The 16,696-nt window shown below is 48.6% G+C and overlaps 1 protein-coding gene across 5 annotated transcripts in view; it reads right to left on the bottom strand.

The window, feature by feature from the left end:
- The window catches only part of casz1 (castor zinc finger 1), a 70,318-nt gene that overhangs the window by 6,689 nt on the left and 46,933 nt on the right, over positions 1–16,696 (bottom strand). For 3 of the 5 annotated variants that reach the window (XM_029155184.3, XM_029155182.3, XM_029155187.3), the window contains exons 4-15: positions 15,634–15,699; positions 12,944–13,040; positions 10,305–10,469; positions 8,584–8,756; positions 7,615–8,462; positions 4,310–4,433; positions 3,951–4,014; positions 3,151–3,308; positions 2,769–2,891; positions 2,371–2,691; positions 2,069–2,267; positions 1,157–1,328 (exon numbers count right to left, since the gene is read on the bottom strand). In XM_029155184.3, the coding sequence (XP_029011017.1) occupies positions 1,157–1,328; positions 2,069–2,267; positions 2,371–2,691; positions 2,769–2,891; positions 3,151–3,308; positions 3,951–4,014; positions 4,310–4,433; positions 7,615–8,462; positions 8,584–8,756; positions 10,305–10,469; positions 12,944–13,040; positions 15,634–15,699 (2,510 nt within the window). The remainder of the gene's footprint in view (positions 1–1,156; positions 1,329–2,068; positions 2,268–2,370; positions 2,692–2,768; positions 2,892–3,150; positions 3,309–3,950; positions 4,015–4,309; positions 4,434–7,614; positions 8,463–8,583; positions 8,757–10,304; positions 10,470–12,943; positions 13,041–15,633; positions 15,700–16,696) is intronic. The other 2 variants (XM_029155183.3, XM_055510526.1) reach the window with 1 other exon arrangement.

Below are 16,696 nucleotides of genomic sequence, written 5' to 3'. Positions count from 1 at the left end.
ATATACAATTATTACCATATTAAATTCATTTTTCAAAGTATCTCTATTGTCATTTTTCCTTTTGTTCTCCTCTGCGCCGCCGTCTGCTTCCTACTCCTCTGCTCTTTTCCCGTGTTTTAACCGGACGAGCTCTAATTGCTTTATGATTTCAAATTAAATGAATGTGCCGTTTTGTGTCTGTTAATCAAATACCATTATATAAAAGCAGGCAGAAATAATTGAAAGAGTAACATGCTGGGCAGGTGCTGGCGTGTCAGTAACCATGGCAGCCCGTCTGAGAGCACAACACGGCGGCGGCGGCGAATGCCTTGTGCACACAACGCTTCAGACGCGCAAAGTTGAGCAAATAGCAGTAACCCCCGTGACACGGAGGGCCCTTTGTGAGGCGCGAGCCAGGTAACATCAGCAGCGGTGTTCAGTTTACTGCTGCTGCCATGGATACTGGCAAGCCATCAATTCTTTATGACAGGAGTGCTAGCGATGGTAATCCTCTCTGCCCCCCACCCCACCCCCCCAGCCTGAACAATGCCGCTGGCAGATCAGGCTGGGGACGAAAAACAGCTGTTTAGGGCCCGTTTTTGTTTGCTTTGTCTCTGCGTTCTGAAAAGCTTGTGTAACTGCCTGGAAAAAAAAAACAAAAAAAAAAAAACAGATCACTTTTAATTCATTTCTGTGCGATGGCAACGGTGGCTGTGAGGCGCAGCTTCACAACACAAACAGGCTAAACCAGACAAGCCGGATAATTAACAAACACAAACCTAATTGCTCATTTCTGACAGGGGCAAAAGGAAGAAGAAAACAACCTGGATGTGAGTGCCCCCTTCGACGCTGCTGCTCACGCAGCACAGGCAGAGCCACCTCTGGGACTTGAGGTGCCATTGTGAATATGCAAAACGTGCAGCGGCGCGGCAGCAGGAGCTGCGAGGCGGACGCGTCCCGTTCCTCTTAAACCAGTGGCACGCGCGGGTTCTGCCTGTGTTTTTGCCAACGCCAGGTCTCAGACAAACCGAGCTACGTCGTTCCATTCAACACCTTTAGTCCTCGCGCCTCTCCTGGCAAATTATTATCAGAGACTGGAGCGTTTTCGCTGCCACCTGGGGCTCGTGAGGCGGCGTCGGGGACGAGAAGGCGCGGAGAAATCAAAGCCGTTTCTTACCCAGCCTCCCGCACTCCTCCCGCTTGGTGAAGTACTTGAAGCCGTTGGCGGCGCGGCGCTCGGCCTTCTCGTGCTTCTTGATGTGCCACGGCAGCTTGGTGGTGATGTTGGTGACGAAGAAGCAGCCGGGCCGCAGGCAGTGGTAGTGGCCCCTCATTCGGAACTCGCACTGCTGCAGTGGGAACACGCGGTTAGCTTAGCGAGACGATGCGGCGCGGGGTTCAGGCATGAGAGGGTTTATTAATGTTATCGGTGTTATCCGCGCACCGTTCGGACACATCACGCTGTTTCCCTTTGTGGTCATCCTGCAGTAGTGCATTCTCCCCCGGCTTCCCACACGCACCCCTCCTCCCTAACATGTCTGTACACCACCATCTGTTTGTGAGGCCCACATCCCAAAGGACTGGGCCAAATAAGATCTCGTCAGTTCAGGAGATGGAGACTAAGGGGAGGGGGAGAGGAGGAGTGGTGGGGGGGGGTTGGGGGCTCTTTGTGAGGGGGTGATTTTCGACACATTAATGAATTCATTTAAACGGTTTTCCAAATACGGGCTCATGAGAGCAGGCAGGGGCTGCCATTTAGGTTTCATTTGCGAAGCATTCCCCTGATTTTTGCCCTATTCCAGACAGCCTTGTTTACTGTGCGAGTGACAATGATTTATTGGGTAATATCAGCTAAATTGGCCTTTTCTGAGAGGAGAATGCGGCAGTCAAAATGACATCATTGACATATAAACAGGCATTACTGGGGTGAGTCGACTGTCTTTTTCAGCAGAGATGGAAGACAGAGAGCAGCGGTTGTGAAAGCCTTGAGTCAAATAACCTCAAATACTGCTCTAATAGATAGCATACTTCATGCTTAGGAAACTCTGGGGGATGACAGTAGGTGATTCAGTTACGGAGACACACTCACCTGGTTGGGACAGAGACACTGGAGGGAGTAGTAGGAAAACTGGTCGCGGACGTTGACCAGGTTGTTGTTGGGGTTGATGTGGTCCAAGCAGTGGGACTCGGCCTTGCCAGAGGTCTTGCACACGTACTTGCAGTTCCCAAACAAGCAGTGGAAGTGGAACTTGTTTGAGTACTTGCAGTCAGTGGCCAAACAGGGATCACTGAATGAACAACAAAGTTAAAACAGATAGTTTTCATTAACACCTGGCAACAAGTGGGAGAAGCACAAGCTATGCTAACTGTGCAGCAAGGAATTCCTCATACTTCTCCTGGAACTGCAGGAAGCCCGGTTTGACCTGGGGCTTAGCGTTTTCCAGAGAGGTGGTGGCCAGAGGGGAGTTGGTGGGCAGGTTGGGCATGGAGGCCGGCATCTGGGCGATGCTGCCCGTCAGCTGCTTCCAGGCCAGCAGCGAGCGCGGAGGCGAGCTGTAGCCGCCGGAGGAAGTGAGGTGCGCCACGTCCATGGAGGGGCTGCTGGCCACGGTGACCGGGGCGGCGGGCTGCAGCAGCGTGCCCTCCCCCGCGTCCTTGCCCTCGCCGAACTGGGCCTCGGGTTTCACTTTGATGGTGGCTCGGAGGTGGAAGCTAAACAGGGTCACGTCCATCGGTTAACCTCGAGCGCGGAAGCTAATTGTGTGACGGCGGCGCGGTGTGAAACTCACGTAGCGTGTTTTATGGCCCCGTCCACGGTGCTGAAGAGGGCTCCGCAGTCCTCCACCAGGCAGTGGAAGTGGACCTTCTGAAGGAAGTCACACTGAGCCTCACAGAAGTCGTCCGTGTCGAACCTACAGAGAAACACAAGGCGTTTGTCTAAACAGCCAACATCCCTTCTGACTGTAAACGCTTATACATCCACTGTCATTTCTCATCCCTGCATGACCAGATTGTTTCACATGGTTTCTTCAGGGGGTTTCCAGCGATACAGTATGAGCGGAGGAGTAATCAAAAAGCCTTTTAGATAAAATCCCTGCAAACGCAGAGCGATTTCGGAATGAGTGGCTCCATAACGCTGCCGTAAGTGGATCGACACGTCCCCGTTCATACCTGCGGAGGTACGTCCTCCAGATCTCGCTGGGTTTTTCCGGCCTCTTCAGGACTCTGCTCAGATACTGGGCGGCCTCCGAGGTGTCGCTGCCCTGGCCCGCGTCCAGCTCCGTCTTCAGGTTCAAGGCGTTGAAGACGGCGGGGTTCACCTGTGACATCTGAACACAAACACAAACACCGTCAGCGCCCGTCGAGCTGCGAGTCTTCAGAGTCCTCCTGCTTTAACGGATGCTGTGGTGAGAGTTAAGCTGAGGTAGACAAAGACGCGCGGGGGGGCTGATCTGTCATTACATCATAAATATACTGGAGGCCTCCTGTCACAGTTCGCACCAGTCAGAAGATGTACGATTAGGACAATGTCCATTTTAATCTGCACAACAAAAAAAATGACACGTTTAAATTTCCATACAGGAACATTTAGGCTTTGTAAAAAATGAGAGCGTCGCCTTCCTGTTTTTCTCTCCTGTGACTTTTTAATCAAATAATTTATAATAACTCTATAAATAAACGTGGAGCCGGGCGGCGGAAGAAAAAGTATAAAGGAGAAAAAATGGACGGCGAGTTCAAAACAGCTCATCAAAAAACAAACATCTCTATATATCTGGCATGGCACCCAGCTACTGCTTCATTATATTAATTTGTGAAAGGTGCAGTGAAAATTACACTGTATGAAAAATGGCTGGAAAATTTAAATGATACAAACTCATCTTATTAGCGGTGAAACATTAAAAAACAAACAGGCCCCTGCGTGTCCCACTAATTTGTCTCGGGATGAAAGGCGTTTGATGGATGGATCTTACCTTATTCATAAGCGAGGATAAAAGAGATGTATTCCCTGGTACAGGGTGTCCGTTTGATTCATTACTGGAACAAGGAAAATGAACAATGTTTAGTCAAGATTTGCATGAGAACAGTAAATATTACTATTTATCTCACAAGGTATGCCTGTACAGTATAATGAAGGGGGAAAATGCTGTCTTCTTAAGAAATAAGATGTAGTGCGAGTCGGGACGTGAATGAAAATCATGAAAAACATGAATCTCACACACGGAAGGAGAAATATGTTGAGGGTTTTACAACATGTATGTAAATGAGGATTTTCTGAAGAGCTAATTGTGAATAGAACCCTGCAGAGGCTGGATGGGCTGCGTCCGTGTACCTCTGCTCCTTCTTGCTCAGGTCCAGGCTGTGCTCCTGCGTGGAGTCCTGCGAGCTGCCGTCCACCGGCTCCTGCTTCACTTGGACCAGATTGAACTGGCTGGCTGCAGCCGCCTGCCCGGTCCCTGAGGAGACAACAAAGTTATTGTTGGTCAGCATTATTATCCTGTGATGAGATCCAATCTGACTTCTGTCCCGGCCCGAAAAGAATACTCAGAGTGATAATTATTGCGAAATTATGTCAGGCCGTCAAGCCTTTTAAATGGTGATTGAGAGGCGGGAGATATGAGGGAAAAAGACTCCTTTTTCTGAAGCACTTGTCACAACTCATTTGCCAGGCTGCCTCTTAACTGGTCATTAAGTGAGATGCTAATGCTGACGGAAAGTGGCAGTCTCAGATTGGCCACCCCCTCCCTCCCCACCTTCCCAGGGTCCTCGTTGGCCTGACAACGGACAGCAGCCGATGCCACTGAACGTACCCACAAGGAACAGGGGCGCTATGTCGGTCAGATTGGAGCTGACAGCCAATCAGATTGGTTCAAATAGCGTGACCTCTCAATCACATTTTCCTCCAAATAGGTATTCAGTGGACGCTGCGAGCGAGGACAGGAGGAAATAAATAAAGACCAGGGAACAACGTGTGGTAAGAATGCTGACAGGAAGGTGAATTCTGCCCCCCCCCCCCCCCCCCCCCCCCCCCCCCCCCCAGATCCCAGAGGGACTGAAATATTAACTCGCCCCGGGGCTATTCACAGACAGCAGGGCATTTCACTTTACTTCATTTTTGATTTTTAATGCGAGACAGACGGTCCAAACGCAGCCTCAGATGGGCCGCGGGACCGGAGAGCACCGGCGGCTGCGACCGGTTCGGTGAGGAATCTGTTGTTCAGGAGCCGCGGCTGGTGCTGAGGGATAGTGACAGGCAAGGTCATGGGCAACCAAGTGTGTGCCCTTGGCCCTCGGCCTGGTGAGGCGCCTCGCCTCTTTCTTGCTGGGAAGAAAACAAGACCGGCCTACGTAAGGGGGAAACCGACCAGTCAGCCCCCCCAACCCCACCCCCACCCGACCCCCCCGCCACAAGATGACCCAGAGACATATCAGGCAGAATACGAGTGGAAATGCAAGTCTTGGGCCTTGTCAGCTGAAAGCTAGGAGATGGGGAAGTGTCAGTGTCAGTTGAGTCTGACAATGGCGAAGGTTGGAGGGGCTGAGGGTGGGGCAGGGTGGGGCCAAAGGAAAACACCACTCACTATTCTGCGTCTGATTTGAGGTCATTGTGTGCTTACGAAGTCTCATTCAGGGCTCCTTCCCTCCCCCAACCTGATAGAGGAGTACACCCAAAATTAACTAGCAGACAGATCCTGCCTTGTCACTGACGATCACGTCAAGCCTCGGACTAAATGAGAGCACATTATATGAAAGCAGCCACTCACTATACGATCTACACATGATCACGGAGCACAGCCAAGCATTCCTCCACTGTATCAGGTGAAGGTGGTGTTCTGTAGCTGGTTTAAAGCACAAAGGTCACCGTGTTGCTCGCTGTGAAGTTTTTTTTTTTCTATTCACTTCCCGACGAGGGAAAACAAATGAGTTTGACTCAAAGCAGCTTTTTTCTGGAAATTATCCAGGAATAATGCGCCAGCATGTAATTACTCCGGATAAGATACAGAGCTGTGGAAGATCATTTGTACAGTGTGCCTAATTAGTAAACCCTTCAGATGCTTGAATCTCTGGGAGAAAAAAAAAACACTTAGCGGCAAATTAGTGTGAAACATTAATAGAAAAAAAATACAGAAAGCAGAAACAGGAAAAATGCGCATTTCACCGCAATAGAAGCGGAGTTTCACAACCTCATGAAAAAATAAACACTGTGTAAAATAGCCACAAACACAGTGACTTTTCTCACACCTTTTTGACAGAGAAGCACAAACCACTTCCTCAACTTTTTAGCCCCAAATGTCCTGTTCACACATTTTTTTGAGCAAATATGAGAAACAAAACCGCAGCTACCCCTCCATCCTGCATCTGCAACCCAAGCTTTACGATAAAACGCGTCTGAGATAGGAGAACTAGGTTCAACGCCAGCAGCCGTCGGTGAGTCGAGCAGAGGGGTGGCTCTCGGGCGCTCCATCTGTGGAGGCCCCCCCCCCCCAGCGTTCACGCTACCTGCTGGAAGCCCAGAGGTGGAGCGCAGCCTGACAGCCTGGGCTCGGCCCAGTCCCCGGAGCAGCTGCCCCGGCGCTCTCCCAGGGCCCGTCCTGCTCCGGGAACACCAGCAGGAATTGTAATCCTTCCCAGTCCCCACATCCGGAGATGTTCCCCCTCACAGCCCCATTTACAACACGTACTGTAGCCCACCTGCTCCGGCTCGGCACAGGAGGCCCCGCTGCTACTGCATGCAAGGCTGTGCTCCATGGTGCATTATCAATTTAATACTTTAACTTCATTTTCATTTTTCAGAAGCTTTGTTTAGAGCAATATGATAAACCTAGACAAGGCAATTACCTCCAACATTTATGTGGATTGTGTTTATGCTAAGTAGATATTGACAGGTTTTAGTGGGAACAGAGGCTTTCTAAAAATTCTGAAAGTGTGTCTTTGCTGATGCATGCAAGTGTGTCTGTGTTGTTGTATCAGTGGAAAAAAGCTTCTTTCACAGCTCTGGTACATTGAGTCATTTCTGCCTGAGCGATTTCTGTTTTTTTTTTATCAGTTTGCATAGAGGATACAAAAAAACATTTTTTTTTGTTCTTGCAATTTCTGAACTTAATTTCATTCCACCTCCATTTGCTTGGAACGGGCGCAGACACAGATAAGAGGCCAATGATGAGGAAACATGTTCGACACAAGCCCCAGGAGCCCCCACTCTGAACATCATAAGAGACTTTTACAGGCTGTACTCTCCCCTGTCAGCGCATTTATCTCCAAATGGATTGTGGGTATCTAACGAACGATCAACACAATAACAAGCCCGGAGCACAGGACCGGGCCTCCGGTTTGTCCCTTTAAGCCTGAAAGCAGCAGTTTTTCTGCCTTCACCTCCACCGTGGGATAGTGAGAGAACTGACCTCTGAGTGCACTCCATCGCAGACCCACACACACAAAAAAAGGATGTGGCTTTAGTGTACGTTCACATTGTGGAATACAGACACAGCTCAAAGGCTGGTGTAAAAATAGTTACAAGCACAGCCAGTTTGCCTGTAATTTAACAGGTTCAGTTGGGACATTAGGAAATAAATTATTAATATGGCTGTGTTGACAATTAATCCAATACATAAAACAAAAATCTGTGTAGAATCTAACCTGCGTCTAAGTTGTTGGTGGGCTTCAGGGCAGCAGCAGCCAGTCTGGCCATCATGGGTGAGATCAGGCCTTTGCTTGCGGAGATCTTCTCCATAATGGAAGAGGTGGCAAAGGGGGCGGGCGTTGAGGCCATGGCGCCGTCCGCGCCGCCTTGGGCCAGTGAGTCGGTGGGCATGGCGTGTCCGCCGGAGGACACAGCTGATATGAGGTTGGCGGCTGCCGACTGGAGGGGCAGCCGGGGCATGAGGGGGAAGAAGGGGTTGGAGGCGGCCAGGGCGTTGTTGGACAGAGCCAGGGCCACCGGCATGTTGCTGGGCAGGGCCTGGGACAGCAAGGTGGACATGCGCTGGCCGGCGCTGGACAGCGAGGAGGTGGGCTTGAGGGCGTGGCCTGTTGTAGACGAGGACACGGCGGTGGTGGGCGTGGCCAACAGGTGCGATACGGTGGAGGACTGCTGGGTCGTCGGCGAGGCACTCAGGCTGGAGTTCTTGCTGCTGATGGCCGAGAAGTCCATCAGGTCATCGTTGCTGGACTCCTCCGGTTCGTCCTTTGGCGCGAGGAAGGTGGAGGAGAGGCCCATGACGCCCGAGGAGCGGATGTGACGGCGCTCGTGTTTGCGCTTGTGGGAGGTCATCTGGCTGGTGGAGGTAAAGGTGAAGCCGCAGCCCGAGCGGATGCAGTGGAAGTGGTTGGTAGCTTTGCTGTACACGCATCCCTCGTACTTGCACTCCTCGTACTTGTAGAACTTCTTGAAGCCGTCTTTGGCGTAAGCGTCGTCCTTTATGTGGTAGCTCTTGTGCTTCTCAATGTCACACTTGTTCTTAAAGGTAAATGTGCAGCCTGGACGCCTGGGAAAAGCAAAATATGATTGGCTTTAATGGAGAGGGTTCACATGACTCCAACATCTCACAGGAGAAAGACAATACGTGACCCAGCAGTGACTCAATTAAATATGATCGGCCTGTTCACCTGCAGTGGAAGTGTGTGGTCTTCTGACCATAGAACTGACACCCGACGGTGCCGCAGTCCTCGGTGGCGCGGAACCTCTGGAAGCCGTCGTTGATCAGCTGGGCGTTCTTTTTGTGGAAGTTTTCGTGGGTCATGACATCTGAGGTGCTGGTGTACACTTTGCTACAGCCCACCTGCAGCAGAGACGAAGCATGACAATCGAGAACAAGATCTAGGCCCCACTGCAAACCTGAGAGTTTCAGTTCGAAAGAATGGTTTGAAAAAGGCCAACTTCTGAAACGCAGTGCTTTAAGGAGATCTGATAGAGTGTACAAGCTACGTAGCCAGAGAGCTACATGTGGTTAAGAAAATGCTAGTGCCCTAGAAATGGGTGGAAGACGGCCGTTTTCTCACGTTGGTAACTCAATTTGTGGTAATATGCACCAGAGCAGCGCAAGTTTCAAGCGAAACCCGAGAATTGGAAACAATCTTGTCATAGTGACAATTGGAAAGGGAAAAAAAAGTGAAAGAGAAACGCGGTGGTCACAGCAGGCGGCTGAAACTACAGTACCTTCCTGGAAAAGCTGCCTTTTAGAAAATGAAATTCAGATTTGGAGTGTGACGGCACAGTCGCCACAGATTTACTGTAACTCGGAGAACAGGTTTCAGAGACGGAGGGGGCTGAGAAAAACAGATGAGAGTAAGATGACTGTCCTGGTCTTTAGTTTAACATGTTCTGGTGCTCAGGAACCCTGAGAGCCAGCGGAGGGGGAAAAAACAGCTCATGTTTGAATTAAAAGCAGCAACTGTATATCATCCCTGGCACTTTTCAACCGCACAAAGCAGGCAACTTCTCCATATTGAGTCAAACAATGAAAAAAATGCCACTCTGCTTTTTTTCCCCCCTAAATCACAGGAGCTGATGCCAACATCTGCAGGTTCTCAGGGACTGTTAAAACAAGGGCTGAAACGTCCTAATAACAATTACGCCGTTAGAGGGGTTTAAAGAAGAATATATCTCGAGCCGTCCTCCGCTGTGCCAGGGACACGGCTCTAGGCACCACGACACTTTGAAAATAAGCAGATGTAAAAAATTAAACAAATCCAGAAGGGGGGGATAATCTTCAACTGGCTGCTTGGTACTAAAAGATGAAAAATGTGTAGTTTATATAAACACCTAACTGGATTTTATCCACGCCAATTAAGGAGCGAGAGAGCGCGGAGGCGGCGTGGAGCGAGCGGCTCACGTGTAGTCGCCCCTTTTCATTTTTCTTTTATTTACTTTAGGACACGTTGAGCTAAACGGCTCTTTAAAGACACTTTGGTGTAGATGGAAAAAGTGTGGGAACGATGGCTCCGTTTCACAGTTGTAGTCGCAGACGTCCCGAGGACGCGCGCTTCTTAACGAGTGGCCTGATTTACCATATCGGGCATCGCCGCACGTCTGGATGCTCTGCAGGTGCCAGGTTGCGTTTTTATTCAGTGCAAAGACAGATTCAGTGCAATGGGTGTAATCTGCTTTAATATCAGAGGCTTTATCTTTAACACATTAAGCGCCTCCTCGGTTATGAGGAATGTTCGTGCATGGCGTACGTGACCGTATTTATAGATGTTTGTCATTTATCACGTGCACGTGACGGCTTGCACGGGTACTGTACAGTACGTGATGGCACCTTTATTTTTTTTTGCGGGTATGTGTGTGTGTGTAGGAGGAGGGGAAGGTGTGAACGTGTGTAGTTTACCTGCATGCAGTGGTAATGTGTACTTTTTCCATTGAGATGGCAGCCGTGGTAGTAGACGCTGCAGTCGTCCAGAGGGCTGAAGCGCATGAATCCGTGCTGCAGCGAGTTGTCCCGCTTCTTGTGCATGTTGTAGTGCCTGATTACATCCTGCTTACTGGTAAACCTCTGCAAAAGAAAAGGGGAGGAGGGAAATGTACAGCAACAGGTTGGTGTTTATTTAAACCAGTCACGGAATCAGCAACAAGTCATTTTATCTCTGCAGAAGCAGCAGCTGCAACATGCAGAAGCCAATTCATGGCTTGGAGGGGGGGGGTACACTCTGCAATGGAGAGGCGCAGCATGTCTTTAAATATGATGCGTTCGGTGGTTATTGATTTACTCTGCATAGCTCAACCAAACGCAGCACCTTCCCTATACACACCCTGCCTCCGCATAAATGTTTCTCCTTCCACCAAAATCTTGTGTTTTCTAATTAAGACGACTCAATTGACATGCAGGATAACAGTTCTGTTGTTTCTGGCTCTGGAAAAATTATGTTCCATGCAGATGGTTTCTCAAACATGCACAGGGGAAAACAGAAGACAGCAGAAAGAAGAAAACAGACAAACAAACAAACAAACAAACAAGCCAACCAAAAAAAAAATCCCTTTTAATTTGCTGAGATATGATTTCATTTTTAATTAAAGCGTTAACACTCGCTTTTGGTGCAGACTTCGCCTGTAATGATGAGTGAATATGTTAAGAGGCCGCCTTCTAAAATTACAACATAAATAAATAAATAAACAAATCCCTCCCGCACCCGCGAGTCAGGACGGGAAAAGAGAAAAGTCACTCCACAGAGACCTGCAGCAACCAAATCTGCTGTAATTGGGCTTAAGCTGATGTTACGGAAACTGTAACAGGAGAAGCGCGAATCAATGAGACAGATCCTCAATTCACATTTATCTGCAGTTGAGGGAAAAACATCAGAAAGAATCATTCTAAAAAGCAACTAATTGCTGTACAAAGTAGGGTAATTGCTTTGTGTCATGTTCCACTCGCGCACAAGTAAAAAGCTAAGATCTCACGCAGCTGCTCATTTCCAAGCGCTTGGCCTGTTTCCCACTGCATGTTTGTGAGATGTTTCCTCCTGTAGGAGCAAACCCTCCATGAGGATTATTCATCTAACTGAGGAATTGAATGCTTTAGATCCAACCATTCTGCAGAAAAAAAAGCACCCTACTGTAGCTCAGTTCTGGGCTCTGGGCTTTATGGTATCTAATGGTGATCATGACCGGAAGATAAGTTGAACTGCGGTCATGGTACATTCGATCCATCAAGCTGTCCAAAATAGGCCACAGAGAGAGCTGACTGGGAAAAAGATCTCATTTTCAGTTGAGTGGTGATGAAGGTTGGGAGCCACTTGCTACATTTATTTTAGGATTCTCACTAGTGTGGCAAGATGCACACTCTCCCTCATGTACAGGCCCATGAAAGGAGAATGTTAAGACTCAGCCAATCGCCCGTAGGCTGGCAGCGGGATAATATTCCAGGAGTGTGTGTCATGTAACATTTCATGAGTTATCGCCTGGAAAGGGGCTGCTCATCACTGCCTGGATGTGTTTTTCAGGGTATTGACATCCCGAGAGCTGCTTTCCAAAGCGCAGCACGGGCCGCGGAGAAATGTGGAGCTGACCGTGGAAATTGGCGTGATAACCTGAACTAACGCTCTAAATAACGACACGAGATGATTTTCCTTTGTATTCCTCCAAGAAGCTGTCTAGTCGGGCCTGCGAGGCGGGATCCATGCAGAAAATGGGAGCTTAGATATGCAACGCTTTTCAGCACATAAACAATATTTATCGAGTGCTAATCTCTCCTGATCAGGAGCAGACAAAGGAGATTACGGCTGAGGATGGCTTAATTCAGAATATTGTTAGCGAAGGTTGGGAGGCGCACACAGCTCGAGCTGAGCAAAGGTTTTTTTTGACGTCTTTGACAAATCTGCCCGTGTTTGTCTAACTCTCTCAGGCCATATGCTACGGCAAACACGGGGCCTGTACTATGATCTGCTTTGTGTTCTTCCCCTTCCTGTGGCATACATGACAACTCCTGGGACTAGGATAAGATTAATAACGTGAAAGGGGATTAAAGGCAGGCCTCCAGTCAGTGGCAGATGTCTTCAGAAAAGAGAACGCATAGATGAAAAAGGAGCCGCATTTCCGGCATATTTACAATTAACCCTTGAGATGAAAGGCCAACTGTCAGAGATCAGCGTGGCCTGGAAGACGCCTGGAACCTGCCCAGCTGTAAACACCCACGAGCCTGTTGGGCAGACCAAAGACGGCAAACTTCTCATCTGCGCAGAGTCTGGGTGGGTGTGACCGCTAATGAGAGATGACACATCGTGCTGTTTGTCTATCCTGGGATCACCGCATCCTCTTGGTCGTGTCCGGAAAAAGAGAGGATGCTCGGCTTTAAGTCACCTAACTTAACCTTTTAGCTGAATAAATAATGCGAGTCAAGCGCTCGGTGGCTGCTTACAAGCAGAGAAAGCTGCATTGGAGGAGGACGCCTCTTTATCCTCCTCGTCTGCCGCGTGAGGAACTGCAGGGTTTATGTTTATGTGTGTGTTGCTGAAAAATTGATAAAGTACTCACGCTCACCTGGTAGTTACACTCAGGGTCCATGCAGTGGTAATGCTCCCTGTACTGGTAAGCACAGTGCACATGCCCGCAGTGTTGACTTCCAGAGAACCTGAAACGCAGAGAATAGGACAACGTTCCAGCAGGTGCACTTTTCAGCCGCCGCGCGTCGCAGTGAACGGAAGGACGTCATGACTGAACACGGGAACAGTCACAGGGAGGAAAAAGCTGACATTACGTCTGCGTGACTCGAAATTAATCACCAGCAAATCAAGGATGATTAGTGAAGAAATTATTTGAAATTCCAGGAACGGCAGAAAATGGAACAGGTGAAGGGCTTTTGAAAGGCGCCGCGCTCGTCTCACCTTCAAAGCAACGAGGCGCAAACCTTCAACCTCACTTCTTCTTTCCACAGCGCTGCAACAATTTGCCCGTCTGTCACACCAATTTCAGCCAAATTAGCTCCATTTATTTCCAAAGCAGCCGTAAGAGACACTTATTACACCGAAACCCTTTCCCCTGACACACACACACACACACACACACACACACACACACACACACACACACACACACACACACACACACACACACACACACACACACACACACACTCAAGGATCAGCAAACCCTGGGCTGCTTTATTTCTCAGTGCTGTGAAAACCTTCAAATTAACGCACAGTCCTTCAGGTTAACCACCCTTTTAGTGTGTGAGAGGGGGGTCAGCTATCCTGGGATGCTACAATAGCTCAGTCCACTTTTTTCCTCCCAAACCCATTTACAGCGCGCTCTCATCTGCCGTCTAAAATCAGACTTTACTGTGGCTCCGCTTTAAAAAAAAAAAAAAGAGGCTGTTTGCTAGTGCACGGCCACTTTTATTGTGGTGATTATAAGCCTGGCGATGATGACTGTTAAAATCCTCCAATTACCAGTGAAAACACACAAATAAACATTTGTGCTGCCGCTGCCAAGAGCTCCATCTGCTAGCGCACGGCAGAGGGGGAAAAGGGGCTAAGTAATATTTTTTCCATCTCGCTTTCTGTTTTTTCCTTGTTAGGATTATCCCAGAGCTACATTTACGAATCACTTTGCTGAGTTCATTAAGCTAATTGAACGGCACATCCACTACTCTTTTTAAGTTGGCTGTGGGAGTGTGTGTGTGTCTGGGACACGGTGCTGGAGGCTCAAGGGCTCCAGAAAGGTTTGATGACTGACTGAGAACCTATAATATGAGAATGCATGCAACACATATGCCATTGTTCTCGACATTTTCCGATACACATACGTGCACTGGCGCATTTACACTTATGAACACGCAGAGCCCCGGTCCCCCGGGACCACGGCCCACCCCTCCGCTCGGTGCCCAGCTGTATCACTTTGCCTCTGGACAATTCCCACTTGCCGCGTCAGGGGGCCTAATGGGCCGCTGCTATTCAGCAACAGATTAAATATTAATATCGCCACGATACAGAGATTGCAGCGCATCTCCAGTTACAATACAGATACACAGATCAAAGTGCTGGAGCAATAGCGGGTGCATGAAAGCATTTAAAGAGTGAAAACTGCGACGGCGCACTACCAGGGAAGCTCTTTAAAACATCAAACCCTAGCGCGGTGGTGAGATGAAGAACTTTTTTCTCCCTTTTCACGAGGATTGGCAAAAGCCCAACACACCAACACGTTTACAAACCTGTTTTTTTATTACTGTGCACTCATTAGCCCCGGCTCCAAAGACACCCGCCACCCCCTGCTTCTACCTCCCTTCTCGGTGATACATTTGCCCCTTTTATGAGCTCTTCTTTTCCATTTTTCCCCTCCCTCCTCTTCTTTCCTTTCTGTTTTTTTTTTTTTTTTTTCCAACCCCAACACGGAAATTGAAACTGTATCTGGGCTTATCTTCAGCCTCCCCGTGCATCAACTGCCGAGATGTTTAGACAAATTTTATGCATTATGCAGCGCAAATATCAAAACAGTTCTTGGCAGTGCCAGCAGAAGCCTCATTAAAAATTCCTTAATTAAATCTTCTTGCAAAATGTAATCAGTCCAAGGAAGGGGTTTTGTGTGTGTGTGCGTGTCTGGAGCAGAGGACGTGTGTGTAAGTGTGTGTCTGTCAGTGCCAGGGCTTTGATTTGTGCCCTTCATGTTATGGCTTGGAGAAGTAATCATTAACGCCAAAGCCACTTTGGCTTTTCAAATGCTGTTTTTCTTTCTTTTTAATCGGAATAAACAAACAACTGATAATCACCTTTCTAGCGTCTGCACAAAATGAATCCAGAACGGGTGACATTGTTCTGTGTCCACTGATTCGAGATACCTCCCCTCCCCTTACGCTTTTGTCTCTGTTGGTGTGAATGACTCACTTTTTAGATCAGTCACTTTCTCGTGTTTTCAACAATTAATGACAAAATTAAAAAAAGAAGAATCAACAAAGCTCATATCCTCCCTGCGTTTTCACGACATGAATGGAAGGTCTCATGTTACGAGCCTCCATTCATACTGTACTACTGTACAGAGCATTTCTCCTTGATTCTCATACATGCAGGACATAAACGGCATCTTTCTTAATTAATTCACGCCGCACAGATCATTCTCTACCACCTACTTACTGTACATGACTGAGTAAAACACACCGGCAGTCGATAAAAAGCTCCGTGTCTGTTTTGGGTATATATTTTCATTGGTGTAGCGCTGAGGGATTTGCATACCTGGCAATATATTTCTGGTAGAGGTTGATGTCGTCGCTGGCGGGTTTATCTGGTGGCAGGCCATTTCTAATGCAACAGCAAACACAAAGGAGACAGGATTAATGGTGAGGTTGGGCTGCCTGTTGTTAATAAAAACAAACTGACACAATATTTACTTACAAGCCGCTCCCAAACTTTGGACTATCAATATACATTTTCTTGTGGCGTAACAGCGTTTTCATGCGCTGTATGAATCAGGGGTGGAAGGCGCACACTTTGATGCATGGTCTCCCAACCAATGAAAGGCAAAATGCAGGAGCAAAGGGACATTAATCTTTTATGGGGGTATTTCGGTGAGTGCTCGTATGCAAAATTGGATAATGGGGATGTGGAAGAAAGGCTCTGAAAAGGTCTTTTCTGATAATCTCTTGGGGCCTTTGCTCTAATGCAGATGTCAAGTTGTCTCCAATCAGTCTGGACTCTGTTCAAATAGAGACCTAAGAAAACACTGCAGCACCGAACGCATATGAATCACACTAATTAACTTAGCGCCGGTTTTAACTCGGTCGAAATCAAGTGGAATTTACCACATTACTGAGCCTCGCTGAGGAATGTTGTGGGCTTTTTGTCACCTGCCATGTGATTCCACTGGCGCTAACAGGAGCGCTGTGTGTTGGATGACAGTGGCAATACAGTAACGGTTCTGTGTTCTCTTTCAGCGGTGGCATTTAGCTCCATGTGAACAGATCCACGCGGGGGATGACCTGAGGTTAATCTGGCCCAGAGGGGAGGATGTGCCGCCAGACATTGGTTCCTAGCACCGCCTCGCTTCCCCATGTACATGCACCACAATGGGTCAGGTAGCCAAGCTCGCAACACCGCCGATCCCCAACCTGACAAAGGCTAACGCCTGAGGGAGAGGTGCCTGAGGGCTCTGGAACAGTGTCTTTGATAGGTCCTGACTAACTAGACATGGGGTCAAAACCAATCAAACAGACTCTGGGAGCCCCTTCCTACTGGTATTGCACATGGCTGCCGGCTACTTCCCCAAACTCCTCGTTTGCCTCCTTTAAAGTGCACTCGT

Source organism: Betta splendens, chromosome 7, assembly GCF_900634795.4.
Source record: "Betta splendens chromosome 7, fBetSpl5.4, whole genome shotgun sequence".
In the NCBI taxonomy this organism is placed as follows: domain Eukaryota; kingdom Metazoa; phylum Chordata; class Actinopteri; order Anabantiformes; family Osphronemidae; genus Betta; species Betta splendens.
Note: the sequence above shows the minus strand (reverse complement) of the source record. Positions and strands in the feature narration are given on the sequence as shown.